Raw genomic sequence first — 24,684 nt, 5'->3', positions numbered from 1 at the left:
GTACTTTTCACATCCGGAAGGTGGGGCTTTTGTTGCAGGAGCGGTTTGCTTTGGAGAACCAATGCCCCGACCGAAATGCTCTATTAATGCACAGATAGCATCAACCGAGGGCAGAAATAGAAATCCTGCTTTGGTAAGTCTTCAGAAAATTATGAATGTTGTGGAACAACTGGGTGTTTCTTAAAACGGCCGTTATTGAGTAACAAAGTACCACACCTGTTTTAAGGAAGGACGAGCGACCAGTGACCGCCTATCAAGATGATATTAAATAAACTCCTAATTCCTCTGGAGTTTAATTTACTAGTTTTCAATGTCCGATTTTGTGTCGTAGTTTGCGTGTCATGTACGACTGTATGTGAAATGGGTTCGGAATGCTCATATTAGACGCCATGTAAATAAACGGTGGTAAGTTATCTTAAGGTTAGCTAGCGATACCACTGTTGTTTAGCCTCTCCTGGTGTGACACATTTCGCGTTATTGTGTGGGTAGTACTTGTGAATTGTTTCCCCATCATTTAATGACTAATACAAGCAGTTTTAGTGCGTTTTTGTACATTTACGATGTGGTCGTGCTGCTTTAGTAATAAAGGTAGTCGTATTGCCAAAGTCCATGTTTGTGTTGATGGTGTCAGACACTAGCGTTAGCTTATAAAGCTATTGTAAACTCAACAGTTATGCTACCGTTAAGTTAGCATTCCTGTTAAACAGATGTCAGGTGTCGTCGGGGAATTTAGTGAAGCTCATAATATATATTGCGTATTGTTGAAATATGATATAGTACTTAATGTCGCTTAAAATAAGTGCTGAAAAGTTTCCTCCCTCGGAAGATGACACACCCAGGCTGGCTCATGGTTCCTTCAGTTAACGTCGTTATAAACTTAGCTGTCAGCAGAAACAGTGTGACTGAGTATTTTTCCACTGCACCATCAGATAATTACATAGGGTGTAATGCTGGTATTAATACGTATTATTCCTCTATGACCAATCTACAAAATACAATAATAGAATCCATTTGTTATGTTCCAGTGGACTTATTGATGCGCAGTTAAAAGTACATTTTCTAAACACTCAGCCCTGCTTTAAGGGCTATTTACACCTATAAACTTTGTCACCTGTGTCAAAATACAAAAGATCAAAATAACAGTTTTTGTGTAGAGGCAACTCTGTTTATTTGCTAGCAAAGAATGTTTTAGGCTTTACTAGCCTATATGAGTGCTGGATAACCAACTGTATTTGGGGTTGTGTTTACTGATGCTAAATATGGGTGTAACGTTTTTAGCTCTTATCAGCCTTTTTTTCTTTGCAGACAGCTGGAGGGGATTTAGGATAGTGTTGGCAAAACAACACACACTTATTCCTTCTCTATAGAGTCTATACTAATACTCCCTTTTGGTCCCAGGGAAAAGCGACAAATCGAATTCCTCATCCAGATTGTCTCAATGGTGATTACCGCCTAGTTTTAAGAAACTAACTCATTCTAAAAATACTTAAAATAGGCTGATTCATTTAATGTTCTCTATAGAGATGTGTCCAGTTATTTATTCAATATGTGCAGTGAGGGAATAATCGATCACTCAGTCAACTCTTGTTATCTGAGTCCTAATACGCCCCCCCCCCTTGGCAATTTTACTCATAACCAGTCAGTTTGATATTGAAAGATTTCAAAGAGACATTAGCGTAGACTCATGAGGCCCAGGTTTGGTGATATTGAAATATCCCTACTGTTCATATTGCTTTTATAAATACGATGTTAAATTGAATACTTCCACAATTATAGACATTAAAGGTGGGGTAGGTAAGTTCGAGAAACCGGCTCGAGATACACTTTTTGCTATATTCCATGGAATGCTCTTAACATCCCGATAGCAATGAATATCTTAAGTGCTTTGACAAAAAATCCATAAGAAAACGTCATCTGTGGAAGCCGTAATACTGTAAAAAGCACGACCAATCATTTTAGCAGGCCGGCTAAAATACCTGGATGGCCTACCTGCCTGTCAGCCTTCCATCTGTGCACAAACTTATCTCGTGCCCTCATTGGTCATGTGCGCGTTCGTGTGTGTTGTAGGAGGGGCTCTGTAAGGAAGTGGCAGATTTTTTCCGGCTGTGTATTTTCAAATTCTAGCGCACTCGAGCTGGTTTCTCCAAAATTACCTACCCCACCTTTAATATTTAATATTGTAGCTAATTTTTATGATGTTAAACAATAATCTTGTATAATCGCCATAGGCTAGGAATAGGGCAACATTTTGTGTCACAGAAACATATATGTATTTAAGTAGTATCCCAAATAAAGTCAAAAGACTCCACTTATTTAAACTATTGCACCAGTAATCTCCTGTCTATCAGAGTGTGTCTTCGTTCAACTGAAATAGCTTGTCACTTAATATCAAATGTGTAGTGTCTAGTGGAGCGGCAGTATGGCCTCCTGATGACACACAACGCACAACCCTAATTTCAACTTGACCAGATTTTCTTCACTGAAACTTTTCTCTGCAAAATGTACAAACCCACTCTCTGACCCGAAATTCATAACGGTACATGTAGGTTTAAAACGTTTTGGGGATAATGAATGTTTGAGTAAGATCAGAGACTCTTACGTGAATTGCGTAGTGCTAGAAAGCCTACATCAGTGAAGATAGCTTTTGAAAGTGAGATCTCCCATATTCCAAGCCTAAAATGTCCTCTTGTGTGTCCCAAGGTTTAGTTGTTGAAGGGTTAAACCCGAGAGTTAAGTCAGCCAGTCAGCAGGTGTCACTGAATATTATATCATAGTTAACACATCCCTCATAAACATCTCTGGAGCAAAATGCTGTTTCCAGCACAATCGCTGCACGCTCAGGGAAACTCATTCTGGAACTTTTTCGCAGCCTCGTCTGAATTTGAAAAACTATTGATGGCTGATTTGTTTTTATTTTATGACCATATTGTCCAAGTTTTTATTTTGTTTCCCGCTTAAACAAGAAAATGACCTCTCTGCTCTTAAGATACATATCAAAAACAATCATAGGAAGTGAAACTTTCCAGTGAAATGTGAACTTGTGAAATAGGTAGGTTAGAGCCTTGATTAACATTGACCAGTATTGTAGCCACAACACAAAGATAGTACGCAAGATATAATTCTGCCCATTGCAAGCAAACGAACACAGAAGTGGAGAAAGGTCTTGTGAATGAGGCCAAGTCGGCCCTGCATTCCTCTTCTTTCTCTGTCAAGACCGTCTGGTATTTATCCCCGGAGCTTCAAAATACACATGTTATTCTTAATGCTAATCCGTCCAGTTCCTTCCTGTTACTGCGACTTATCAAAATATGACTATCATTTTCTGCAAGACTTCATTTTCCTCATTTCAGACCTTACCTAGTTGGCTTGTATCAAAAGGCTCCATCTGCTTTTCTGATCTGCAGCTAGAGTTCCTCAGTGACCTCTGTTCTTGGTGTGTAATGGAACAGCCAGAAAACCATCTGCTGCCAGAAAGACTTGGACAGTGACTGAGTGATTATGTGCAGTGGATGGTGATGTAGATAAGTGCATACCAAGCCACCATTCATACTCTGCTTTTTGTCAGCAGCGAGGAAGTGAGTTTTATATATTTAGCTTGGTGTCACTGTCAGCTATAACTATATGATCTATGCCTGGGGAGTTCACATAATGTTACCCATGTGGCCATCACTAGTGTGCTTTTGCTAGGAATTACCAACTCCTTTCCAGTATATGTAAACAAGACAATTGTTGTGGATTTTCTTTCCATTTGCAGAGGAATTAGATACTTAAATGGTACAGTTATTTGTCTTCCCCTGAGCCAGCCAATATGACATACTGGCATACATACAGCGGATGTGTAATGTGTTTAAGGGACTAATTATGAAAAGCAGTAGATCCTGTTTTCTACAGAGAGAGGAACAACTCATAATGATATTTGTTTGCAGAACACAATGAGTTAATTCCCCTTAACCCACTGCTGGCATCCAGAGGCCTGTTAACTTAAGTTAGGTTGTGTTAGAGGCTTACTTCGTAGGCCATGTTTCTCTCCTCAAAAAAACAACTATCCTTTACAGCCACAACCAACATTATATTCCAAAGATACCACGGAAGCACAAGAAGTGTGCTTAGTTTGGATAGTTTGAAGCTCCATGTTGTCCTAAAGGTTGTGTGTCCATGTTGAAACATATATTAGCATCATTTAACCAAGTCCATTATGTATTATTGCGTGCCCATTTATTTCTTAGATGACAAAAATAAAGACGTGTTTAATCTATGTTACAGTAAGCTTTGCGGTAACTGCAGGGAAGTTGTGCATGGTGGAGTGAGGATTACTGTCGAGGCTGTTGAACATGGTACAGTAAGCTTGAAGAACCGTGGTTTACATACACCAAAGGCCCCATGACCACCTCCGAGCTGTGAGGGAGAGAGAGGGGCAGTGGGGGGTTTCAGATAGATGTTTCAGTGGTGCTGTCATTGTTTACAACTCCCCCAATTGTAACCATGATAGCACTGCAGGCCCCTAACATGATGCAGGTGGTATGTAACCCAACCTATTGTGTTTCCTGTCTGGCAAATGAGAACATATATAGCATGTTGGAGATACGTAGTGGGCACTTGGGACATACTCAACAAGAACGAATAGATTTGATAGTGAATGTGTTTTTTTGTTGTTCTACCGTGAACCAATCCAATGGAATGTATAAGTAATGGGAAAGACATGAGTGAGTGTTTGGATAAGATCACCAGGGTCGGCTGCAGGGAGGTTAGAGAGGATATCTGGTGTGTGTTATGGGCTAGACTTGAAGAAGCTTTTGCATCACCATTTTGTGTAATGTATGTATTGGCTGTATATATGCAGTATCACAACATGGGGTTGTGTTTTAGGTCAAGTCTTTGTATGACAGCCGAATGGGATCACTGGAGACTGCTTGCACCTTGATGAATGTCTGTATGAATAAGGAAGGGGGCTTTTTTTCTCTTCGAAGAGAGATGTATTTGAAAAGCGGCTCACTCACTGAAGTAAGAAGGATTGTAGCACAGAGAGGATTTAGTTCCTGTCAAAGGCCCCTCTGTGCACTCTACGGCCATGGGTTGTTAGTATGCACTGTGGGGTGCTTTTTAGAATGTCTTCTTAACTGCCGTGTACCATCTTTTTAAGTAGGCCAAATCACTTCCTTATTTCCACTAGCAGTCATCGCTATATCTGCTAGTTTACACGTATAGTATTTGCGATGCCTCCACAATGATTTGCTGTTAAATTGTGAATCATTGGTTATTGTGCAAAACACACATGATGATCTTGAATCCCGATCGCTGTGTGCCACAGAAGACCTGTTCTTGCACAATCCTCATGACAGTGGTGACTCATCTGGATTACTTAGTTTTCTCCACAGTGAGCAGTAATTATAACTAGTTAGATAGGTAGCTGTCTAGAAGCTAATGGCTCAGTCCTTCTTTCCCATTGGCTGGAGAACAAGTAAGGAACATTTTCAGTCTGGGAGCGGTACAAATTGGATGAGACACAGCAATAGTTTTGCAGCCGGTGTGTTAGGGAGGGAGTTGTCAATTGCTGGCAGCAGAACTATAGGGGGTGGATCTGTTTAGATGTCGCCTAACAACAATATGTTGAGTACAAGGGAAAGAGACGCAAATGTGTTTTTGCAAAATAATTTCACAATATCTTTCAATGGAATTTCATCATACATTTTGCCCTTTGACTGACATGTATCCGTTAACTAATATTCACATCAAATAAGTGCAACATTGCAGTGTTTCAATTTCATCACACACACCTCAGGACACGATAGATAGTTCTAGTTGACTCGGTTGACTCTACGTTGATGAGAGAAACATCCAAACTGAGCTAATATCATTCTCAGATTCTTGGAAGTTGTTGAGTCATTATTGGGTCAGAAAAAGCCCCTGCTTTCTCCATCAGAACGGGAGAGGAAATCCCCTCACGCCTGTGACCTCAGGAATGCAGAGAAAGGGAGTCTTTAGGGTCTCTGCAACTATGGCTATTCTGAATTTAGACACACATAATTGTACTTATTCTAACTTGCACCTCAGTACATACATTTAAATGTGATCATGAATATGTTGGCTTGTTTAAACCAGTTCAACTTTTAGCTTCTACACATAAAGATAAACAATCTTCCTATTCAGTGAAAGTATAAAAATGGGTGGTCATGTTATTTTTGAGGTGTTTGGACTATGTTCTCGGCATCAACATGAATTGTTGGTCTCCACCTGCTTGCTGTGATTTCGTATTAGTATTTGTGTGAGTTCTGGCAAAACCCCGGAGCCTCCATGCCAGTATGTCAAGATGAGCAGGAGAGGAACACTGGCCCATTCTCCAAAGGGAATCTTAATGAATTCCTGTAGCCCACGCTGCACGGGGGTCATCTATATTTACGGAGCTCAACAACCTCAGTGGTCTGTACCCCTCCTCCATAACCGTATACCCCTTTAAACAGGACAGGCACCAAGCAAACTGCGCTTCAATATCTAGGTCAGGCCTAAGTATGGACTCCTCCCTTGCCCTAACACTGCATGCAATGTGGTGAATTGCAGTTGATGGAAATATGGTGGAACCCCTGCCCTAAGGTCTGTTGGAAAAGTTGCACTAAGCACTTTCTTGAGCTAAGCATAGCATTGGCACTTTCAGTTTATTAACTGTGATTGCTTTATTTATAGCTTTGGGATGCGTGCAATGCATGCGCAAAGAGAAGTGGGTTACACTGTAATTATTTAGATAGTGACCCCTATGCATAAGTGCTGAGTTTGGCATTGGTTCCTTTAGAAGGTGTGTAGTGGTGTTTGTGTAGATATCCTTCCTATGAGCCCTTTCACTGGCCTGGTTACTGATGACAATGACAGGAAGAGCACAGGTCACACTTCCTGGTGGGGGGGGAAGGTAGTGGAACTTTGGTACCACATCCTCAGTATCCATAGCCTTCATAGCTGGCATACTGAAGTGTAGGCTAACTTAAAGCAAACCAATTGGTCCCCTTTGTTTTTGGAAAATGCAAGGACATGTTTCAGCAAAAGCTCAATTTCAATATGCAATGTTCCTAAATAAATCTTACACCAATTTAGCTGGTTTCCGAAGTGTATCTGGTGCACTTTGAGCACACAATTACTAGAGACCTGATATAGGGGGTACAACTCTAAAACACCCATATGAAAAAGATCGGTTTACATTTTAATAATCAAATAAGTATATGAACATAACCAATAACCTACCATAGCCAACAACAAATAAATGTAACTTATTTTATTTGTGTTGTTAATTTATCCATCCATCCATCCATCCATCTTCTCCCGCTTATCCGTGGTCGGGTCGCGGGGGTAGCAGTTCCAGCAGAGAGCCCCAAACTTTCTTTTCCCTGGCGACATCAACCAGCTCTGACTGGGGGATCCCAAGGCGCTCCCAGGCCAGCGAAGAGATATAATCCCTCCACCTGGTCCTAGGTCTACCTCTTGGTCTCTTCCCAGCTGGACGTGCCTGGAACACCTCCCTAGGGAGGCGCCCAGGTGGCATCCTAACTAGGTGCCCGAACCACCTCAACTGGCTCCTTTCGACGCGAAGGAGGAGCGGCTCAACTCCGAGTCCCTCCCTGATGACCGAACTTCTCACCTTATCCCTAAGGGAGACACCAGCCACCCTGCGGAGAAAACCCATCTCGGCCGCTTGTATCCGCGATCTCGTTCTTTCGGTCATGACCCATCCTTCATGACCATAGGTGAGGGTAGGAACGAAAATGGCCCGGTAGACAGAGAGCTTTGCCTTCTGGCTCAGCTCCCTTTTCGTCACAACGGTGCGGTAAAGCGACTGCAGTACCGCTCCCGCTGCTCCGATTCTCCGGCCCATCTCACGCTCCATTGTTCCCTCACTCGAGAACAAGACCCCGAGATACTTGAACTCCTTCACTTGGGGTAAGGACTCATTCCCTACTTGAAGTGGACAGTCCATCGGTTTCCTGCTGAGAACCATGGCCTCAGATTTGGAGGTGCTGATCCTCATCCCAGCCGCTTCACACTCGGTTGCGAACCGATCCAGTGAGTGCTGAAGGTCGCAGACCGATGAAGCCATTAGAACCACATCATCTGCAAAAAGCAGTGGTGCAATCCTTAGTCCACCGAACTGCAGACCCCCTCCCCCACGACTACGCCTCGAAATCCGATCCATGTATATTACAAACAGGATTGGTGACAAAGCGCAGCCCTGGCGGAGGCCAACCCTCACCGGAAATGTGTCCGACTTACTGCCGAGGACCCGGACACAGCTCTCGCTTTGGGAGTACAGAGATTGGAATTCCCTGAGTAGAGACCCCCTCACCCCATACTCCCGCAGCACCTCCCACAGTAACTCCCTGGGAACTCGGTCATACGCCTTCTCCAAGTCTACAAAACACATGTAGACCAGATAAGCGTACTCCCAGGCCCCCTCCAGGATCCTTGCGAGAGTAAAAAGCTGATCCGTCGTTCCACGACCAGGACGGAATCTGCATTGTTCCTCCTCAATCTGAGGTTCGACAATCGGCCTGACCCTCCTTTCGAGTACCTTAGAGTAAACTTTCCCGGGGAGGCTGATTAGTGTGATGCCTCTGTAATTGGCACACACCCTCTGATCCCCCTTTTTAAAAAGGGGAACCACCACCCCGGTCTGCCACTCCTTTGGTACTGTTTCCGACTTCCACGCAACGTTGATGAGACGTGTCAACCATGACAGTCCCTCAACACCCAGAGCCTTCAGCATTTCCGGGCGGATCTCATCCACCCCCGGGGCTTTGCCACTGTGGAGTTGTTTGACGACCTCAGTGACCTCCCCCCGGGAGATTGGTGTTGATCCCCCGTCATACTCCAGCTCTGCCTCTAACATAGAGGGCGGAGTTTTCGGGTTCAGGAGTTCCTCAAAGTGTTCCTTCCAACGCCCTAACACTCCATCAGTTGAGGTCAACAACGTCCCATCGTTACTGTACACAGCTTGGATGGTTCCCTGCTTCCCCCTCCTGAGGTGTCGGACAGTTTTCCAGAACAACTTTGGTGCCGCCCGAAAGTCCTTCTCCATGTCTTCTCCGAACTTCTCCCACACCCGCTGCTTTGCCTCGGCCACGGATGAGGCTGCTGCCCTTCGGGCCTGTCGGTACCTTGCAACTGCCTCGGGAGTCCCCCGGGATAACAAATCCCTGAAGGCCTCCTTCTTCAGTCGGACGGCTTCCCTGACCACCAGGAGGTTCGAGGGTTACCGCCCCTTGAGGCACCTAGGACCTTGAGACCACAGCTCCCCGCCGCGGCTTCGGCAATAGAGGCTTTGAACACCGACCACTCTGGTTCAATGTCCCCAACCTCCACAGGAATGCCCGAAAAGCTCCGCCGGAGGTGTGAGTTGAAGGCCTCCTGAACTTGGGCCTCCTCCAGACGTTCCCAGTTTACCCGAACTACACGTTTGGGCTTACCAGGTCTATCCAGAGGCTTCCCCCGCCACTCGACCCAACTCACCACCAGATGGTGATCAGTTGACAACTCCGCCCCTCTCTTTACCCGAGTGTCCAAAACATACGGCCTCAGGTCCGATGATACGATAACGAAATCGATCATGGACCTTCTGCCTAGGGTGCTCTGGTACCACGTACACTTATGAGCATCCTTATGTTCGAACATGGTGTTTGTTATGGCCAATCCATGACTAGCACAGAAGTCCAGTAACAAAGCACCACTCCGGTTCAGATCAGAGGGGCCGTTCCTCCCAATCACGCCCCTCCAAGTGTCTCCATCATTACCCACATGTGCGTTGAAGTCTCCCAGCAAGATTAAAGAGTCCCCTTCAGGAGCCCCATACAGGACTCTTTCCAGGGTCTCCAAGAAGGCTGTATACTCTGAACTGCTGTTGGGTGCATAAGCACACACAACAGTCAGAGTTTTTCCCCCCCATAACCCGCAGGCGTAGGGAGGCGACCCTCTCGTCCACTGGGGTAAACTCCAACAACGAAGCACCTAACCGGGGACTTGTGAGTATCCCCACACCCGCCCGGCGCCTCACACCTTGAGCAACTCCGGAGAATAATAGAGTCCAACCCCTATCCAGAAGTAAGGTTCCAGAGCCGACGCTGTGCGTAGAGGTGAGCCCAACCAGATCCAACTGGTAACACTCCACCTCCCGCAAAAGCTCCGGCTCCTTCCCCCCCAGAGAGGTGACGTTCCACGTCCCCAAAGCCAGCTTCTGTCGCCCGGGTCTGGTCCGTCGAGACCCTCCGCTTTCACTGCCACCCTTCTGGCAGCGCACCCGACCCCATCGATGTTTCCCGTAGGTGGTGGGCCTATGCATATTTTTGTATCTCTCCAACTTTAAAACAATATTTTTGGATTACTGTCCTATAGTATACATTGGAATGATTTCAAACCTGTTTTTATTTATCCTAATAATTATAAAGGAGTGCCTTGGAAATATGTGTTTACATAATTTTTGGTCAAAACTTTTGAGACCCACTGAGATAACTTAGACTAAAATTAACTATCTAAACACTAAGAGAGTCCTTTACCTCACTGAGCCTCTCAGTCTGACAGGAGAGCTCTCCTCCACCCTGGTTGTAGAAACATCTACTTCTTATATCCGTTAGCGCAGCTAGCACCAGATTCTAATAACAACAGCGCCGGTACCGGTGCGCCCTCTCTCTCTCTCCCTCGCTCCCACTTTGGCTGTGAGCTGCGGGCGCCTCATAAGCCAACATCCCCCACTTTCATCACTTACAGCGCCCATCGTACAGGGCAAATGAAAAGTGTAACCGGGGTGAAAAGGGTGTTACCTTTACTTAATTATGAATGTTGTTACATCAAGGCCGAAAATTAGGATGAGCGCCAATGGTCAAAAAAATGTTTCCCCTCCCAGAGCTACCAGCGCAGTGCCCCCCAGATCTGGCGCCAAATATCTGCCCTGCCTAGTACATACAGTGGCAATGTCTCAAGATATAGCAAAAATACACCTTTTATTGAAGATACAGTAACACAAATACTACAAATCCACATAACAAACAATCAAAAATGAAAAAGGGCTGCCACTTATTATTATTTTTATTTGTTTGGGTACCTGGCTGGCTCCCCCTAGCAGCGGCGTGCATATTTCAGCAACGGCGCTGCGCCACCACCAGGGCCGTCCCTGGCCAACATGGGGCGGACTGGCCATCGGGACGAATCCCGATGGGCCGGTAGCCCGGTACCGAAGTGGGCCGGTCGGACCACTCGACGCGGCCCACTGCCCCACTCCGATCGGCCCACTTCGGTACAGGTGAAATTGTAATCAGCTTAATGCTTGGCCCATGTATACGAGTGAACGTGGATCGCTTTATTTAGTGATCGGATACGATCGGAAAAACATTCCATGTAAACGGCGCTATTGATAGGTTGTCAAACTTGTCAATCTTATGTTTTTTGAAAGTAGGGGTTGGGCCGGGAGAGATGAGTCGTCTCTTCCAATAGAGTGGCGAAGTCTCTCCCCTTCCGGTGGACCTTCCATCAGTCTCATCAGACAAGCTCCCTAGCTTCGTTTGATGATTGATCAGTAAGTTAGCTGGCGAAATTGAGAAAGACAAGATGGAGAACAGTAAAAAAAGAAAGGGTGGGGCTGAAAAAGCCAGAATGAAAAAACGAAAATTGCTACTGGAACATTTTCGAAAATCACAGAGATGTTTAGTAGAAGGGCTCCCGCTCCCAGTCGCAGTAATAAGGAGGAGAATGAGAAGGAAGAGGATGAACCACAGACCCGGCATATAATGACAGCAGTGTGCAGGGCTGTGTTAATTTATGTTACTGTTAGCAATAGCATTAGTTGACTGAGAAAACCGTCATGAAAAAAGTTTAGCAATGTTACGACTAGTATAATATGCCCACGGCTGTCATTGACAACCTGGACAGCCAGTCAGAACCTAGAACAGGCTGCAGGGCTGGCCAGACTATTATATTGTGCATAAAGTTAGATGCATTAGGATAGAGTCATATGCTCATGATATTCCAAGTTAAATTATATAATATTTATGGAAGAGAAGAAGACCTGGAGCTAGAGAACAGTTGCAACTACTGCAAAAACTGTGCTATTTGTGTGCATCATGTCTTGTCACAGTACAACTTGCTGAGTCCTAACACTGTCATTCAGTCAAGTTGCCTGTGAGAGGACCTTCTCCACACTGAAATATGTGAAGAATCGACTGAGGACCACCCTGACCCAGGAGCATATGGAGGCATTCATGCTCATGTGCACAGAGAAGGAGATTCTGATGGCTCTGGACACTGATGGAGTGATTGACAGGGTCGCAGAGACAAGTGAGCTGCTGCGACTCCTGCTGGTGATGTAAGGTAGAACAGTCTCTTTGTTTTAGGGTTTCTGAGAGGGTATGTGCCTGTTGTATTCCTTGAAGTCGGTTATTTAATACTGGACAAGTGCTCTCATAATGACTATTAGAATCATTTGTTGGTTAGACCACATGGCATTGATTGAATATCTGAGCTGCATGTGCATTGGCACTTCTTTTTGTTTACAGCCAGGCACAGGCAACCATTTTTGACTATACCCATTTGCTGTACTTTGTCCTTAATCCCAATTGTACATTCACGTTACTGACTCCTACATATCCACTTTGACACACTTCACACATGACGCGGACATTTTTAAGAAACCTTAAATAAAGGAAGGTTTCATTTTGCACCTTACTCCTGTTGTCCATCTCTTTTATGTTATGGCTTGACTCTGGTGAATCTAGCCATAACAGTATACAGTATATGAGCATAGTAGATGTATCATTTATCTGTAGGCTACAAGGGTGGTCCGCATGCGTGGGCGGCGGCCCGGTGTGTGGGCCGGTGCGTCTGAACGTCCCGGGCTGAATTTGTGTCCCAGTCCGCCCCTGGGCCCCACGCAAAGTTATATGATGAGGCCCTCTGTTTCGCGAGCGCCACACTAATTGCGCCGCATAAGCACATAGGTGCGGCGCATTTTCGGCTCAGTTGAGGCACCCTCCGCACGATGAGGCCCCCTCTGCAAGGTGAGGCCCCACGCAGTCTGCATGATCGGCCTGTAGGGAGGGACGGCCCTGGCCGCCACTATTTTGTATATAGGGGAAGCACTCGTATCTACTTTTACCCTGAAAACCCTAATGCAAAACCACCCGAGTTGGAGCTATGATTAGTTTTTCTGCTGACAGCAGGAATGTTTTCTCCCCTCTGCCTTGTCACGTTACCTCTCAGTGCACACTCATCCTGCTCAAGTGTAATGTTTACTGTTAGGGAGGAGCAGATTGGGAATAATGTCTTGAATTAGATCAGCGCTTCCATTAGTGTGACATCCAGAGAGGAAGGGAGCTGTTTGTCTTTCTAGATAGAGATACAATGAAATAGGGACAGAAGGTAAACTCTGCAGAAGAGAAGAGCTTGGTTCCCGAGACTCGACAGCAACAGTATCGAGTCATCTGGGAGACAGACTTTCAGGATATCAAATCAAAGTGTCTGTGTCAACTTTATCCCTATTGCTTCTCTGTACAACAGTCACTTCTGTTTATACAATGTGACATCTGTTAACATTATCATCACCATAGGCTCAACTGTGTATTTGATAGTACATTAGGCTGGTAGTGAGATGAGTAAATGTTGTATATATGTGTAAATGATTGTTGACTGAGCAGAGTTGCCAAAGGTGGAGCATAGAACAACAGCGAGTGCTGACACCTTAAACTCTTAGCTCAGGATTTGCTTTAGGGTTATCTAATAAAAGCTGAAGTGTATTTGTATTATTCAGACAGAAGGCTGTAGAAATGTGTCAGTAGGCTTGACAGCCAGGAAGTACTTGGTTTAGAGTTGTCATAATACAAGATATTGGCTCTGATCCCAAAGTATAGGATTCCACTTTTGACACTTTTTGGCACTTATATAAAACACCTGTCTGTTACAATTAAAGGCAAAATGCCAAACATTGTCTCAGAAGGATTTGACAATCGTTAAAAAGCCCAATAATGGCTGTTTTAATGCAGTGTTCCATTACAAGCAAACTAGGGATTAGGGCTGCACGATATTGGAAAAAACTGACATTGCCATATTTTCTTCCCCTGAGATATATATTGCGATATGACAAAATACAGGAATTGAAGAAAAGACCGCTTTTTTTGTCCGCAAACCACCCTTTCTTGAACTTTAATGCTATACAAGTGGTATTTTTTTTAACAATATTTAACTGGATGAAGGATTGTAGTCACGGACTTCTGGATCTTAAGTTATCAGAGCAACAAGCTGAGCTAGCTCGGTTAGCCTGCTGTGATCTAATCAAGAATGATTGTGATTGGTGGTTTGCTGTGCATGACATGAGAGCCGCGCGAGTTTTCCTTTTTGTAGCAAGCTGCAAAATAATTGTAACATGTAACACGTGTTTGAGTTCATTTGCCTACTTAATATCGCACGTCCTAAATAAAATATATATAGCGCATGCGCATAACGCGATTATCGTCACGACACGATATATCGTGCAGCCCTAGTAGAGATGCTCAGTATTGAGGTTTTTGCCATTATCCAATCATTGTTCATGGTAATGTCTGCTGATACAGCGATCCTTCACATTTCTTTGAAAAAATGGCAAAGGTCTAACTCCAGCAAGTTAATTTATCTTACAGACAAATCAATCAAAATAGCCTTTTTAGTTTTGGAAGAGTATCCCACTAATATTGCTGATTGATAACCTGTTTGGACCTTTGGCTTATTGTGAAATATCTGAAAGCTATGTGGCTTTGTACATGTTCATTTTTATAACAAAAAAGAAGAAAATTGCACTGTTGTAAGTAACTTGTAAGTTGTCCATGACAGACATAGAATATATGAAAGTCAGGGTGAAAGCAATGAGCTCTTGCTTCTGAGGGCAGGGCTCACATAGTGCAGATAGATAGCCAATGACTTCTGCCGGCCTTTTAACGAGGTGAGCACATGATGTCCTATTTTAATGCTTTGCTAAATGCCGCCTCGCAGTGGAGAATGATAGCTTCATTACTTCTGATTGGCTGCAACGACCTTTTGATGGTGAACTTTATAAAGTTCTAGGATTCATGAGTAGGCAATTTGGCACTTTAATGTGAAGGGTGGGGGTTAGGATTAAAGATGTGTTGGAGCAAAGCCTAGCGCCTTGGCACAGAAACGTACTGTCTTAGTGAAAGCTGTAAAGTAACAACTGTCATCTGTCCACACACTGAAAGGAGGCTGAAACTGTATGTGATCCTACTTTTGTCGTTCACAGGTTGGGTCATTGTCTGTGTGCAGAGGAAGTGTATGAGTGGGTGTGTGTGCGCATGTGTGTGTGAAAGAGACACAAAGAAGAAACCAGTGATGGCCACCGGTAAAGGTAAAAACCAGAGCTCTCTGGCGCTGCACAAGGTGATCATGGTGGGGAGTGGAGGCGTGGGGAAGTCGGCGCTCACCCTGCAGTTCATGTATGATGAGGTGAGTCAACACCCCTATAAACAGCTTAACACTGCTACATAGTACTTGGAGAAGTATGGGTGTTAACAGGGAGACACACCTCTTTATCTAACTAGCTTCCTTTTCTTCACTTATCTCCTTTTTGCTAAACATGTTGATTGTGTCACTATTTCTCTAAAGTGTTCTAAATTAAAATGATTCTTACTGCGATTTACCAGTAGAAACCTTTAATGTGAAACAGTTGCTTTCAATAAGGTTGCTTTCAGGCCGCTATCTGTTCAAAGTAAGAACTTGATTATAGGAAACAAAATTGCCCCCCCTACCTCTGTGATAGAGGTGCAAAGGCACACTTTTCTCAACTTCACTGCTAGCTTGACCACACATGTTGTTTACTGTTACAACAATAGCTAATTGAGGGCAGAGACGCTCATGATTTGTCTCTGCTACCAAACAGCATATCTGCTACATGTTTCACTATTCTGTTTTAGCCGTAGCCTTAGACTTTCTTGCATCCAAAACATGGCTGTATATCTTTCTTCAAAATGCCATTTTGTTTTCTTTTGAAAATAACATTTTAAAATCAAAATATATATATATATATATACAACTATCTTAAATGAAATACATTTGGAGGAGCATGGAGAAAAACAGAGACAGACATTAATGTTTCTCACCTATGTCCACCTTGTTTAAAGAACATGTTTTTGAGCCTTTATCTCAGATGGACGACTTCTCTTGACCATTCTCATTAGTTTTGCTAAACCTCTAGCACTTTTCTGAAATTACCAGCGTCACTTAGTCCAAAGTGTTGAATGGCGGTCAGCCCTTCAGACGTTAACGATAATGGTGATATGTTTCATCCCTAGTTTGTGGAGGACTACGAGCCCACCAAGGCAGACAGCTACAGGAAGAAGGTGGTTCTGGATGGGGAGGAGGTCCAGATCGATATCCTGGACACAGCTGGCCAGGAGGACTATGCTGCCATCAGGGACAACTACTTCCGCAGCGGGGAGGGCTTCCTGCTGGTGTTCTCCATCACAGAGCAGGAGTCCTTCAGTGCCACCGTGGAATTCAGGTACTGTCTCCGGCCTTCATCTGAGTGTGTGGGGGACCAAGAACATGTGACGCTCTTTGTGAGCTTATGGCGCATTTCCACTGCAGGGCCTCGCACGGCTTAGTACGGTTTAGTTAGGCCTTGGTAGGCCAGGCTCACTTTATGCTGCATTACAGTTTAGTAGCTGGGGTAGTAACTATAGTAACACAGTGTAGGCGGAGCCGTGACGTCATCTTCAATGAGAACCACAGAAAACCAACATCAGCCATTAGCTGTTAGCACTCAGAGCTCACAGCTCCTCATATCTGTTCAGAAACTAGACAAAAGTTAAACAAGTACAAACCACAGACTGCCTGTGTCATGGCGAATACAGTCGCTGGTTTATTTATGTCTGTATAGGCCGTTGTTGTGAGTGTGGACGGTCGGAACCAGTGGCGGCTGGTGGAAAATATTTTTGGTGGGGCTGTTGATATACTGAGTAAAACATTTTTTTTGGGGAGAAATGACCCCTTAAATTAGGACTTCTGGTGATGTGTTGGCGCGTTTCCAGTGCAGCGCGGAGCTCGCTTTAATGCTGCGTTCAGACCGGACGCGATGCGAATATTCGCTTCGCTCTAAACGCTCCTATCGCATCGCTCTAGTCGCTCGAGTTTCACCGCGGCTGCCAGCTGTGTTTACTCGCATCATTCAAACAAGACGCGCTGGCTCGGGAGCTACAACTACAACAAAATGAACATATTTTACCGTGATTAAATTGTAATACACGTTTCTAAATGATGCCGACGTAACAACATACTGATACCGGTTAGTAAAAACCATGAATTAATGACAGACGGCAGGCGAAAAACCTTTTAGAATGCTTGTTTTCTGAATGGAGCTTGGCTAAGCTAACGTTATATATGCTCCGACCGTCCACACTCACAACAACGGCCTATACAGACATAAATAAACCAGCGACTGTATTCTCCATGACACAGCCAGTCTGTGGTTTGTACTTGTTTAACTTGTGTCTAGTTTTTGAACAGATCGTATCTGTCCCCGGCTGTTTGAAGAGCAAGCATGGGAAATAAAAGACAGCATTTACCTGTTTGCATCCAGCTAGCCATGCCTTTCTGGTGTACCAGCTACGTGTCTTTTTCACGAGCTTGCTGCGATATATACAAATCGGGTTGGTCCGGTCCAAGGTCTTTAAGTATCAATTTATCTCCCAAACTTCTCCTTTCGAAAGGATTGGAGAGTAGCTCTTAAACGGAATTGGGTGCGGACTGAGGTCCGGCGACTCCACCTGCACACCATTCTCATCCAACTACTAGTGGTTGGTCACTCACGAGTCTAAAAAAACAACTCATTTTTTTAAATTTATTTAATATATTTTTTTGTATGTGGGAAGAGGTGGGGCGGCGCCCCTATGGGCCGGCCGCCACTGGTCGGAGCATATATAACGTTAGCTTAGCCAAGCTCCATTTAGAAAACAAGCATTCTAAAAGGTTTTTAGCCTGCTGTCTGTCTGCAGACTTGTCAAAGCATTAATTCATGGTTTTTACTAACCGGTATCAGTATGTTGTTACTTCGGCATCATTTTGAAACGTGTATTACAATTAAATCACAGTCAAATATGTTCATTTTGTTGTAATTGTAGCCCCCTTGCCAGCGATTCTCTCTCTAGTTTAGCATATTCAGCCCGGTTGTTGGCCCAAAAAGAACCTGGATTTTGGAGGGCCAGAAAGACAGTGAAACAGTACCTGTTAGCCGGAACTACCCCTTGTGGAAATGCAACAAAAAACGGGCCGGGTTTGGCACAGCACGCTTAAACCGTGCTACGCGCTGCAGTGGAAATGTGCCATTAGACAGCCATTCAGGCTGACATACATGTTACACATGGAAAATAAATAAACATATCACACATCTCTTTGTACAGTGTCCATGTACAGCTGCAGCAATATCGCATACCGTATGTACTCTTTAGCTGAAAAGATTGCACTCTCTCCAGAGGTCTGTGTTGACTTTCTAATCTAATAATAAACAAGTATATAAGATAATAAACGGAGGAAAAGCAAAGCAAATCCTTTTTCCCACCACACATACTTTGTCCTACACTGAACGCCTTCATCACAGTAAGAAAATGGAAGCGCTACAGTTTTTACACTAGATTAAAAAAAATGTTTTATCAATTGATGGCTTCTTTTGTAACACCAGTACTATGTGTACAATAAGTACAGCAGGGCATCGATAACGTATCAGCCAGTACAAATGGTCCATTGCTGATATGATCAATATGTTTGTTTGATTACATTGTTGTTGTTGTAGTTTTCTTTTTTAGTAGGCAGGGGCACCAAAAATAGCTCCTTCCTCAGAAGTGTCGTTCGGTACTATATGCTAATTGATGCAAATCCAGGTTTAGGAGCTCTGCATTTAGAAAATATACCCTGCATCACAGGAAGCATAGTGTGCTATATAGGGCTGCACGATTTGGGCAAATAATCTAATTGCAATTTTTCTGACAGATGTTGCGATTGCAATTCGATTTTGTTTTTAAGTGACCCAACGGAAGTTTATTGTAAAATGCGGCCATATCTCCGGCTAGGAAGGTCGTATCAACGTGCTCCCGTCTCTAGCACCCCCGCAGCCCGAGATACGAGTGAAAGAACTAAACTTACATGAAACTTCCGTTGGGTTGCTTTAAGGTCAAGCTTCAGTTTAAGATTCACCCTGTAATAGATGTCAACCATGTGATGGAGCATTACTAACCTGACTCAGATGCTTTGTTTCACCAAACCATCTAGGAAAGCTCCATTGGAAGCTGTTTGGAAAGGGCAGGCACTTTCAAAAATACTTGGCAGGTGATTGGATCAATCTGTCTATCACCTTCTATCATGGGCCACTTCTGATTGGTTAACAATAGGCGCATTCACACCGCAGTACTTTTCCCACAAAGGTTCATGTGAACTTAGTTCATGAGAACTCTTTAGTTCTCGTGAACTAAGTACAGATCGCGTTCACACCGGAATAAATCCCTGGGGGAGGATTAGGCAAATGAAGCCGCTGACGTCACTTCTTCTTCTTCTGCTTTGGGTTTACCGGCAGGCCGCAAACCACTTCACGGCGTATACTGCCGCCCAAAGTCCCCGGCCGGAAGTCCCCGGAGTTGGGGACTGGCTTCAGTAGAAGCTGCTGGGAGTCCCAGCAGCTTCTACTGAAGCCTTCCGAGTAAATCGCCAGAACGCCGACACCTCCTCATCTCCACCGCTCCCATGTTTTATTTTGTGTTGCCATAAGTTAGTCTCTCTGCGTTTCTGCGCTGGGCTAATGCTAATAATGCTAATGCGAGGATAATAAAATGGCGGCTTCACAAAACCTTTTGGGAGTTTTACGGGCCGTGGTTTGCAATCCGCCCAGCCAATCAGACATAGGAACCTTTTTCTCCCACGAGAGTCCCTGCTCTCTAGCAGGGACTGAAAAGGGGGTGAAAAGGTTCTCATGAACTAATTTTAGTTCCGGCTCTTTTTGGTGTGAACGTGACATTTCGGAACTAAAGTGGGAAAAGTACTGCGGTGTGAACGCGCCTATTGGCTGGTACATGTGGAGCACAGCACTTTTTTGGTGTGGAACAAAAAAAAGAATGCTTTGCGATTTTTAATTGCATCATTTCAAATCGCGATTTCGATTTAAAATCGATTAATCGTTCAGCCCTAGTGCTATATTATAATTGTAGAGCGAGAAGGCCGTCGGTGTGGATCAGTTGTTGCAGGAAGGTTTTGATGGCAGCTTCTTTGAACAAAATGCTGAAGTTAAAAATACAGATTTTGGTCAACACCACTGTAGAATCATGTACACCTGAAATAATCTTGTTGAACTAGATTTAAAGTGACTTTTCATTGCATCTTTCTGGGTATCACTATTAAACACTTTTAATCCTGTAAATAAGCAAATGGTTTTTATTTATTTTTTAATCCCTAAATGGCACCTAAACTGATCTTGCATGGTTCAAAAGCTTTTTTTAATGAATTTTAGATTGTATCACTATTAAAATACACCCACTTATTTACACAAGTAAGACTAATATCTCAATAAAAATGTGATTGATTACACATATTACACATTTGTCTAATGGGGCTTAACAATGTGTACAGCTACTGTGCTTAGACCCTCGCAGCGCATAAGGAAAAACTCCCAGAGAAAACGCACACTTGACGGGGAAAATGGAAGACATTTCGGGAGAGAAAAGGGAGTGATCCCTGTCTCAGGATGCAAATACGTTCTAATTCATTTTACATGAGTGCATACAACTAGGAGTAAGACGAATTAGCATAAATGCATAAGGTAAATGCCCTGACAGTCTGAGCCTGTAGTAGTCTAACTAGGGGCCAGCCTGAGCCAGCCCTAACTATAAAGCCACGCTAACTTTTAAATCTGTTCTGTGCCGGCAGGGAGCAGATCTTGCGGGTGAAGGCGGAGGAGGACAAGATTCCTATTCTGGTGGTGGGGAACAAGTCGGACCTGGAGGAGCGAAGGCAGGTCTCTGTGGAGGAGGCCAGGGGGAAGGCCGAGGAGTGGGGGGTCCAGTACGTGGAGACATCGGCCAAAACCAGAGCCAACGTGGACAAGGTCTGTCACACTACATGACTATAATCAATGTGTTTTTTACTGGGATATTAATTGTATCAGAACTGTAGCGAATTTGCCAATTATGACTTAATGTCTTTCTTTTTCCTCCCCAGGTATTCTTTGACCTGATGCGTGAAGTACGAGGCAAGAAAATGGCAGAAAACAAAGACAAAAATGGAAAAGGAAAGAACAAGAAGAACAAGAAGAGCTTCAGGGAGAGATGCTGTTTACTCTGATCTCCTCCCGGACCTTAACAACCCACAATACAACTGTTCCGTTGGGAAACAAAGCAGAGCGTCCTTGCCATTGTCATTCAAATAAAAATGATAATTCTTTTTTAATAGCTGGTTTTAGTTAAGTGAGTAGTACAATCTCAACATTTTTAGTTTTTAATTAATGGTATCTGAGTCGCTATTTCATTGAAAGATAACCACTGTTGTGACTCAGACTGCTTGATACGCTCGGAGTAAGCCAACGACCAAACTGCCACTGACACTAACTCTGCTGCTGCTCAGACATTCTCCACTGTTAAACTCAGCGATTATACTGCCTTTGACTTTTCAGTGTACACCACAATTGTTGAGTCTTTGTGAAGTAAACAGTGCTCTTAATTTCTTTACCTGATCCTAACCTTTACCTGAATATTTCTTAGTCTATGTTAGTATAGACCCCTTGAATCGATGTCCATCAATTAACAAAAAACTCTAATGCTGCTGTCTGTCTTTATCCTTTATCCTTTATGATGACACTTAATGTCATGTGTATTCAAGATGTTGGCCTCATTCATTTATCTGTCCAGATATTAACAACTTCAGAGTTTGAAATGGCTTTTGAAACTGAAAGCTTTCATTTTTGTTTTTTAATGTTTAGCCCTCAAGGCTGCTCTTTTTTCCCCGCTTATTTTTGTAGATCATCCAAGGATTACTGATTTTCTGGGAGAATTTGGAAAATCAAAGGAATTGTTGCCAAACAGGGTCATTTTTAATTCCACTGTTGCCAGGCCTCAGATTTTCAGGCTAAAATCTTTGGCGACTGTAAATCACAGAAAAAGAAAAAAAAGAATTATAGAGGTAAATGAGAACTTAATCGGGGCTCGCCGAGCTTCATGTAGATATTTTAACATTTGTAAAAAAAATGTTGAGGGTGTGAAAATAAGGTTGTAATGCGGCTACTGGTTTGTTTTTGTGTTGCTATGTCCATGAAATCTGGCCCTTCCTCCCTTCTCACAGTGCAGATTATTCCCTGTTTTACACGACTGATAAAGTTTAAACTGTGAGACGGGTGTTGGCAATCCATCATGCTTCTGGTCCACGATGGCATTTTAATCAACAAAGTTCTTATTTTTTATTCTTTGGTCTTTTTTTAAAAACATGCACTACATTGCCAATACCTAAGAAGTGGACTTCATGCTGAATGGAGTCATGCTGGAGAATCTTTAAACAGTTGGTGCCAACAAAATCACAAAAAAAATCGAACTATGTTTGTGGATGTACAGTTTGTTACAGTATGTTAATTAACTCGGTGTGCATTTCCCAGAATCCTACAACATTTCTGTTTCTGCGTGAGAGAACTTCTAACTGTTGTTTAATCAAGTGCTAAAGTGAACAAGATGTTCCTACCACTGCCTAAACCATCCTTTGTAACATGGCCTCCCTTTTTCTTTTACTTCCTACTGCTGTGAGTATGCTTTTATCTCCCTGCAGCCAGAGTGTTTCTGAATAAATGCTTTTTTTCTTTGTAAGTATTGGACATTATTTTAAATGTATTCATATGTTTGTACTGATCAATCTTAGTTTTGATTTAAAATATCAGAACCAAAGCATAAGCTGGTGATAATACATTTGATATACGGATGTTCTAAACAGTGCCCTCCACTGGCTGGTGGAGGTAATGAAACTGCTCTTAATACTCACTGTATTGAATGTGTACAGTAACTTTGGCAGTTATCTGTTGTTCCCTTAAGGGTGCCCCAGTTTAGTAGTAAACTGCAATTACTCACTTTGTATTGATTGTTCCTCTGCCATCTACAAAAGAGTTGCCAATGGCCTGCTCTTTCTTCAATCTGACTGATATACTACCACTGTTTTTTTATTAACCTTTCAGGCTTATCTTACATGGCAGGATGAGGGTAACGTCACCCTTTAAAGGAACAAGTGGTGGGCTTTTATTGCTGAACCCCTGTGGGGGCCTGTATCAGTGAAACTCATTTCGGAACATGGAAACAGGGTTAACTATTTCACCAGGAAAAGATAAACCATAAATCACTTGGAAAATATTGTTCCTGTGAAAGATTATAGGAAGTGTCTTCCCTTTTGTTTTTTAAAGAGCTGCAGAATTTCAGTATGACTACATTTCCTCCTCCTGACATTGAGAGAAGTCAGATGGTGTTCCAAGCCTCTGATGCAGGATGCTGATGCAAAGAGCCAGACACAACATTTACTTTAAAAAACCGCATTATATTACTGAATTATTCCTATAGGAGCTTACTTGTCTTCTTTTACTCGAGTGATTTATGGTGAACCTATTCTGCTTTATTTTTAAAAGCTCCTGTAGTATTCCTGTAGGGACTGATGATTTGCTGTGGTATTTGTATTTGGCATAATGAAAAGGATTTTTTTTCAGCCCTATTTTGGCATTAAGTCCCCTTTGGGATAAACAACCATACCTCTACAACACATTCTCACTCCCAACTCGGCCTATGTTGACGTTATGTCAGGGTCCCTGTCGTCACTTTCCAACGCAAGGGACGACAAACTTGACTTAGCGTCAAGTTTCAACTATCAGGGAGTCCCATTGACTTACATAGAGCTCCCTGAACGTTGGTAATAGACGAGTTGGGATCGCGGCGAAATGATAAAATGATGAAAACAATACAGATTTCAGTTTTGTGAGCCCCTACTCTCCCCCTAACTGACGGCAAGTAAACACAATAAGTGTGGCTTGATATTGAGTTAGAAAAAGGTTGATAAACGCTGTGAGAATGGGTCTGCAGAGAGCCTTTCGCCGCGATCCCAACTCGTCTACCAATGTTCAGGGAGCTCTAGTCAATGGGACTCCCTGATATTTGAAACTCGACGCTAAAGGGCCCCCCTTGCGTTGGAAAGTGACGACAGGGACCCTGACATAACATGACATCAGCCGGACAGAGAAACCCTGGCTTGAGTTACCGGGTTGATAACCAGCGTCGTAGGGCCGTTTAGCGAGAGCGCGTTTGTTTTGGATTAGGTAAACCGGGTAACTCAAACATATCCAGGTTATGTTGAACTGGATTCGGAGTACAGGCCTGAGGTGCAATCTAAATGTAACTGCTTTGAAAACAGTGCAGAGTGAATTCTGTGGGGATCTAAACCTGTAACATACATGGTTGCCACTTCTCCACATCCACTGCATGTCACACGTAAACAAACTAATCCTCCCCTCAATTTACATCACTGACGAAATTGACCAGGTTTGGAAAGCCTGCAGCATTCTCCCCAGAGGAGCTAAACATGTCACGGCTCTGATAAGCACATTTACCTGCCTGACACTCACCTCTCTGGATTTCCACTCTCCCCCTGCACCTCTAAGTAGGCAGATTAGGTGGTCCGTTAAAGCCG

General features: G+C 43.6%; 1 protein-coding gene across 1 annotated transcript; it reads left to right on the top strand.

Moving 5' to 3' along the window:
- Positions 1-22,829, top strand: ralba (v-ral simian leukemia viral oncogene homolog Ba (ras related)). Its single transcript, XM_034212884.1, has 5 exons — positions 1-133; positions 15,248-15,450; positions 16,296-16,504; positions 20,911-21,088; positions 21,202-22,829. The coding sequence occupies exons 2-5, from the start codon at positions 15,280-15,282 to the stop codon at positions 21,322-21,324; spliced, it is 681 nt and encodes a 226-aa protein (XP_034068775.1). The 5' UTR covers positions 1-133; positions 15,248-15,279; the 3' UTR covers positions 21,325-22,829.
- Positions 22,830-24,684: the final 1,855 nt, after the last annotated feature.

This window comes from Gymnodraco acuticeps, unplaced genomic scaffold (genome assembly GCF_902827175.1).
Source record: "Gymnodraco acuticeps unplaced genomic scaffold, fGymAcu1.1, whole genome shotgun sequence".
NCBI classification, from domain to species: domain Eukaryota; kingdom Metazoa; phylum Chordata; class Actinopteri; order Perciformes; family Bathydraconidae; genus Gymnodraco; species Gymnodraco acuticeps.
The sequence above is the reverse complement of the archived record's forward strand: the minus strand, read 5'-3'. Positions and strand labels throughout refer to the sequence as shown.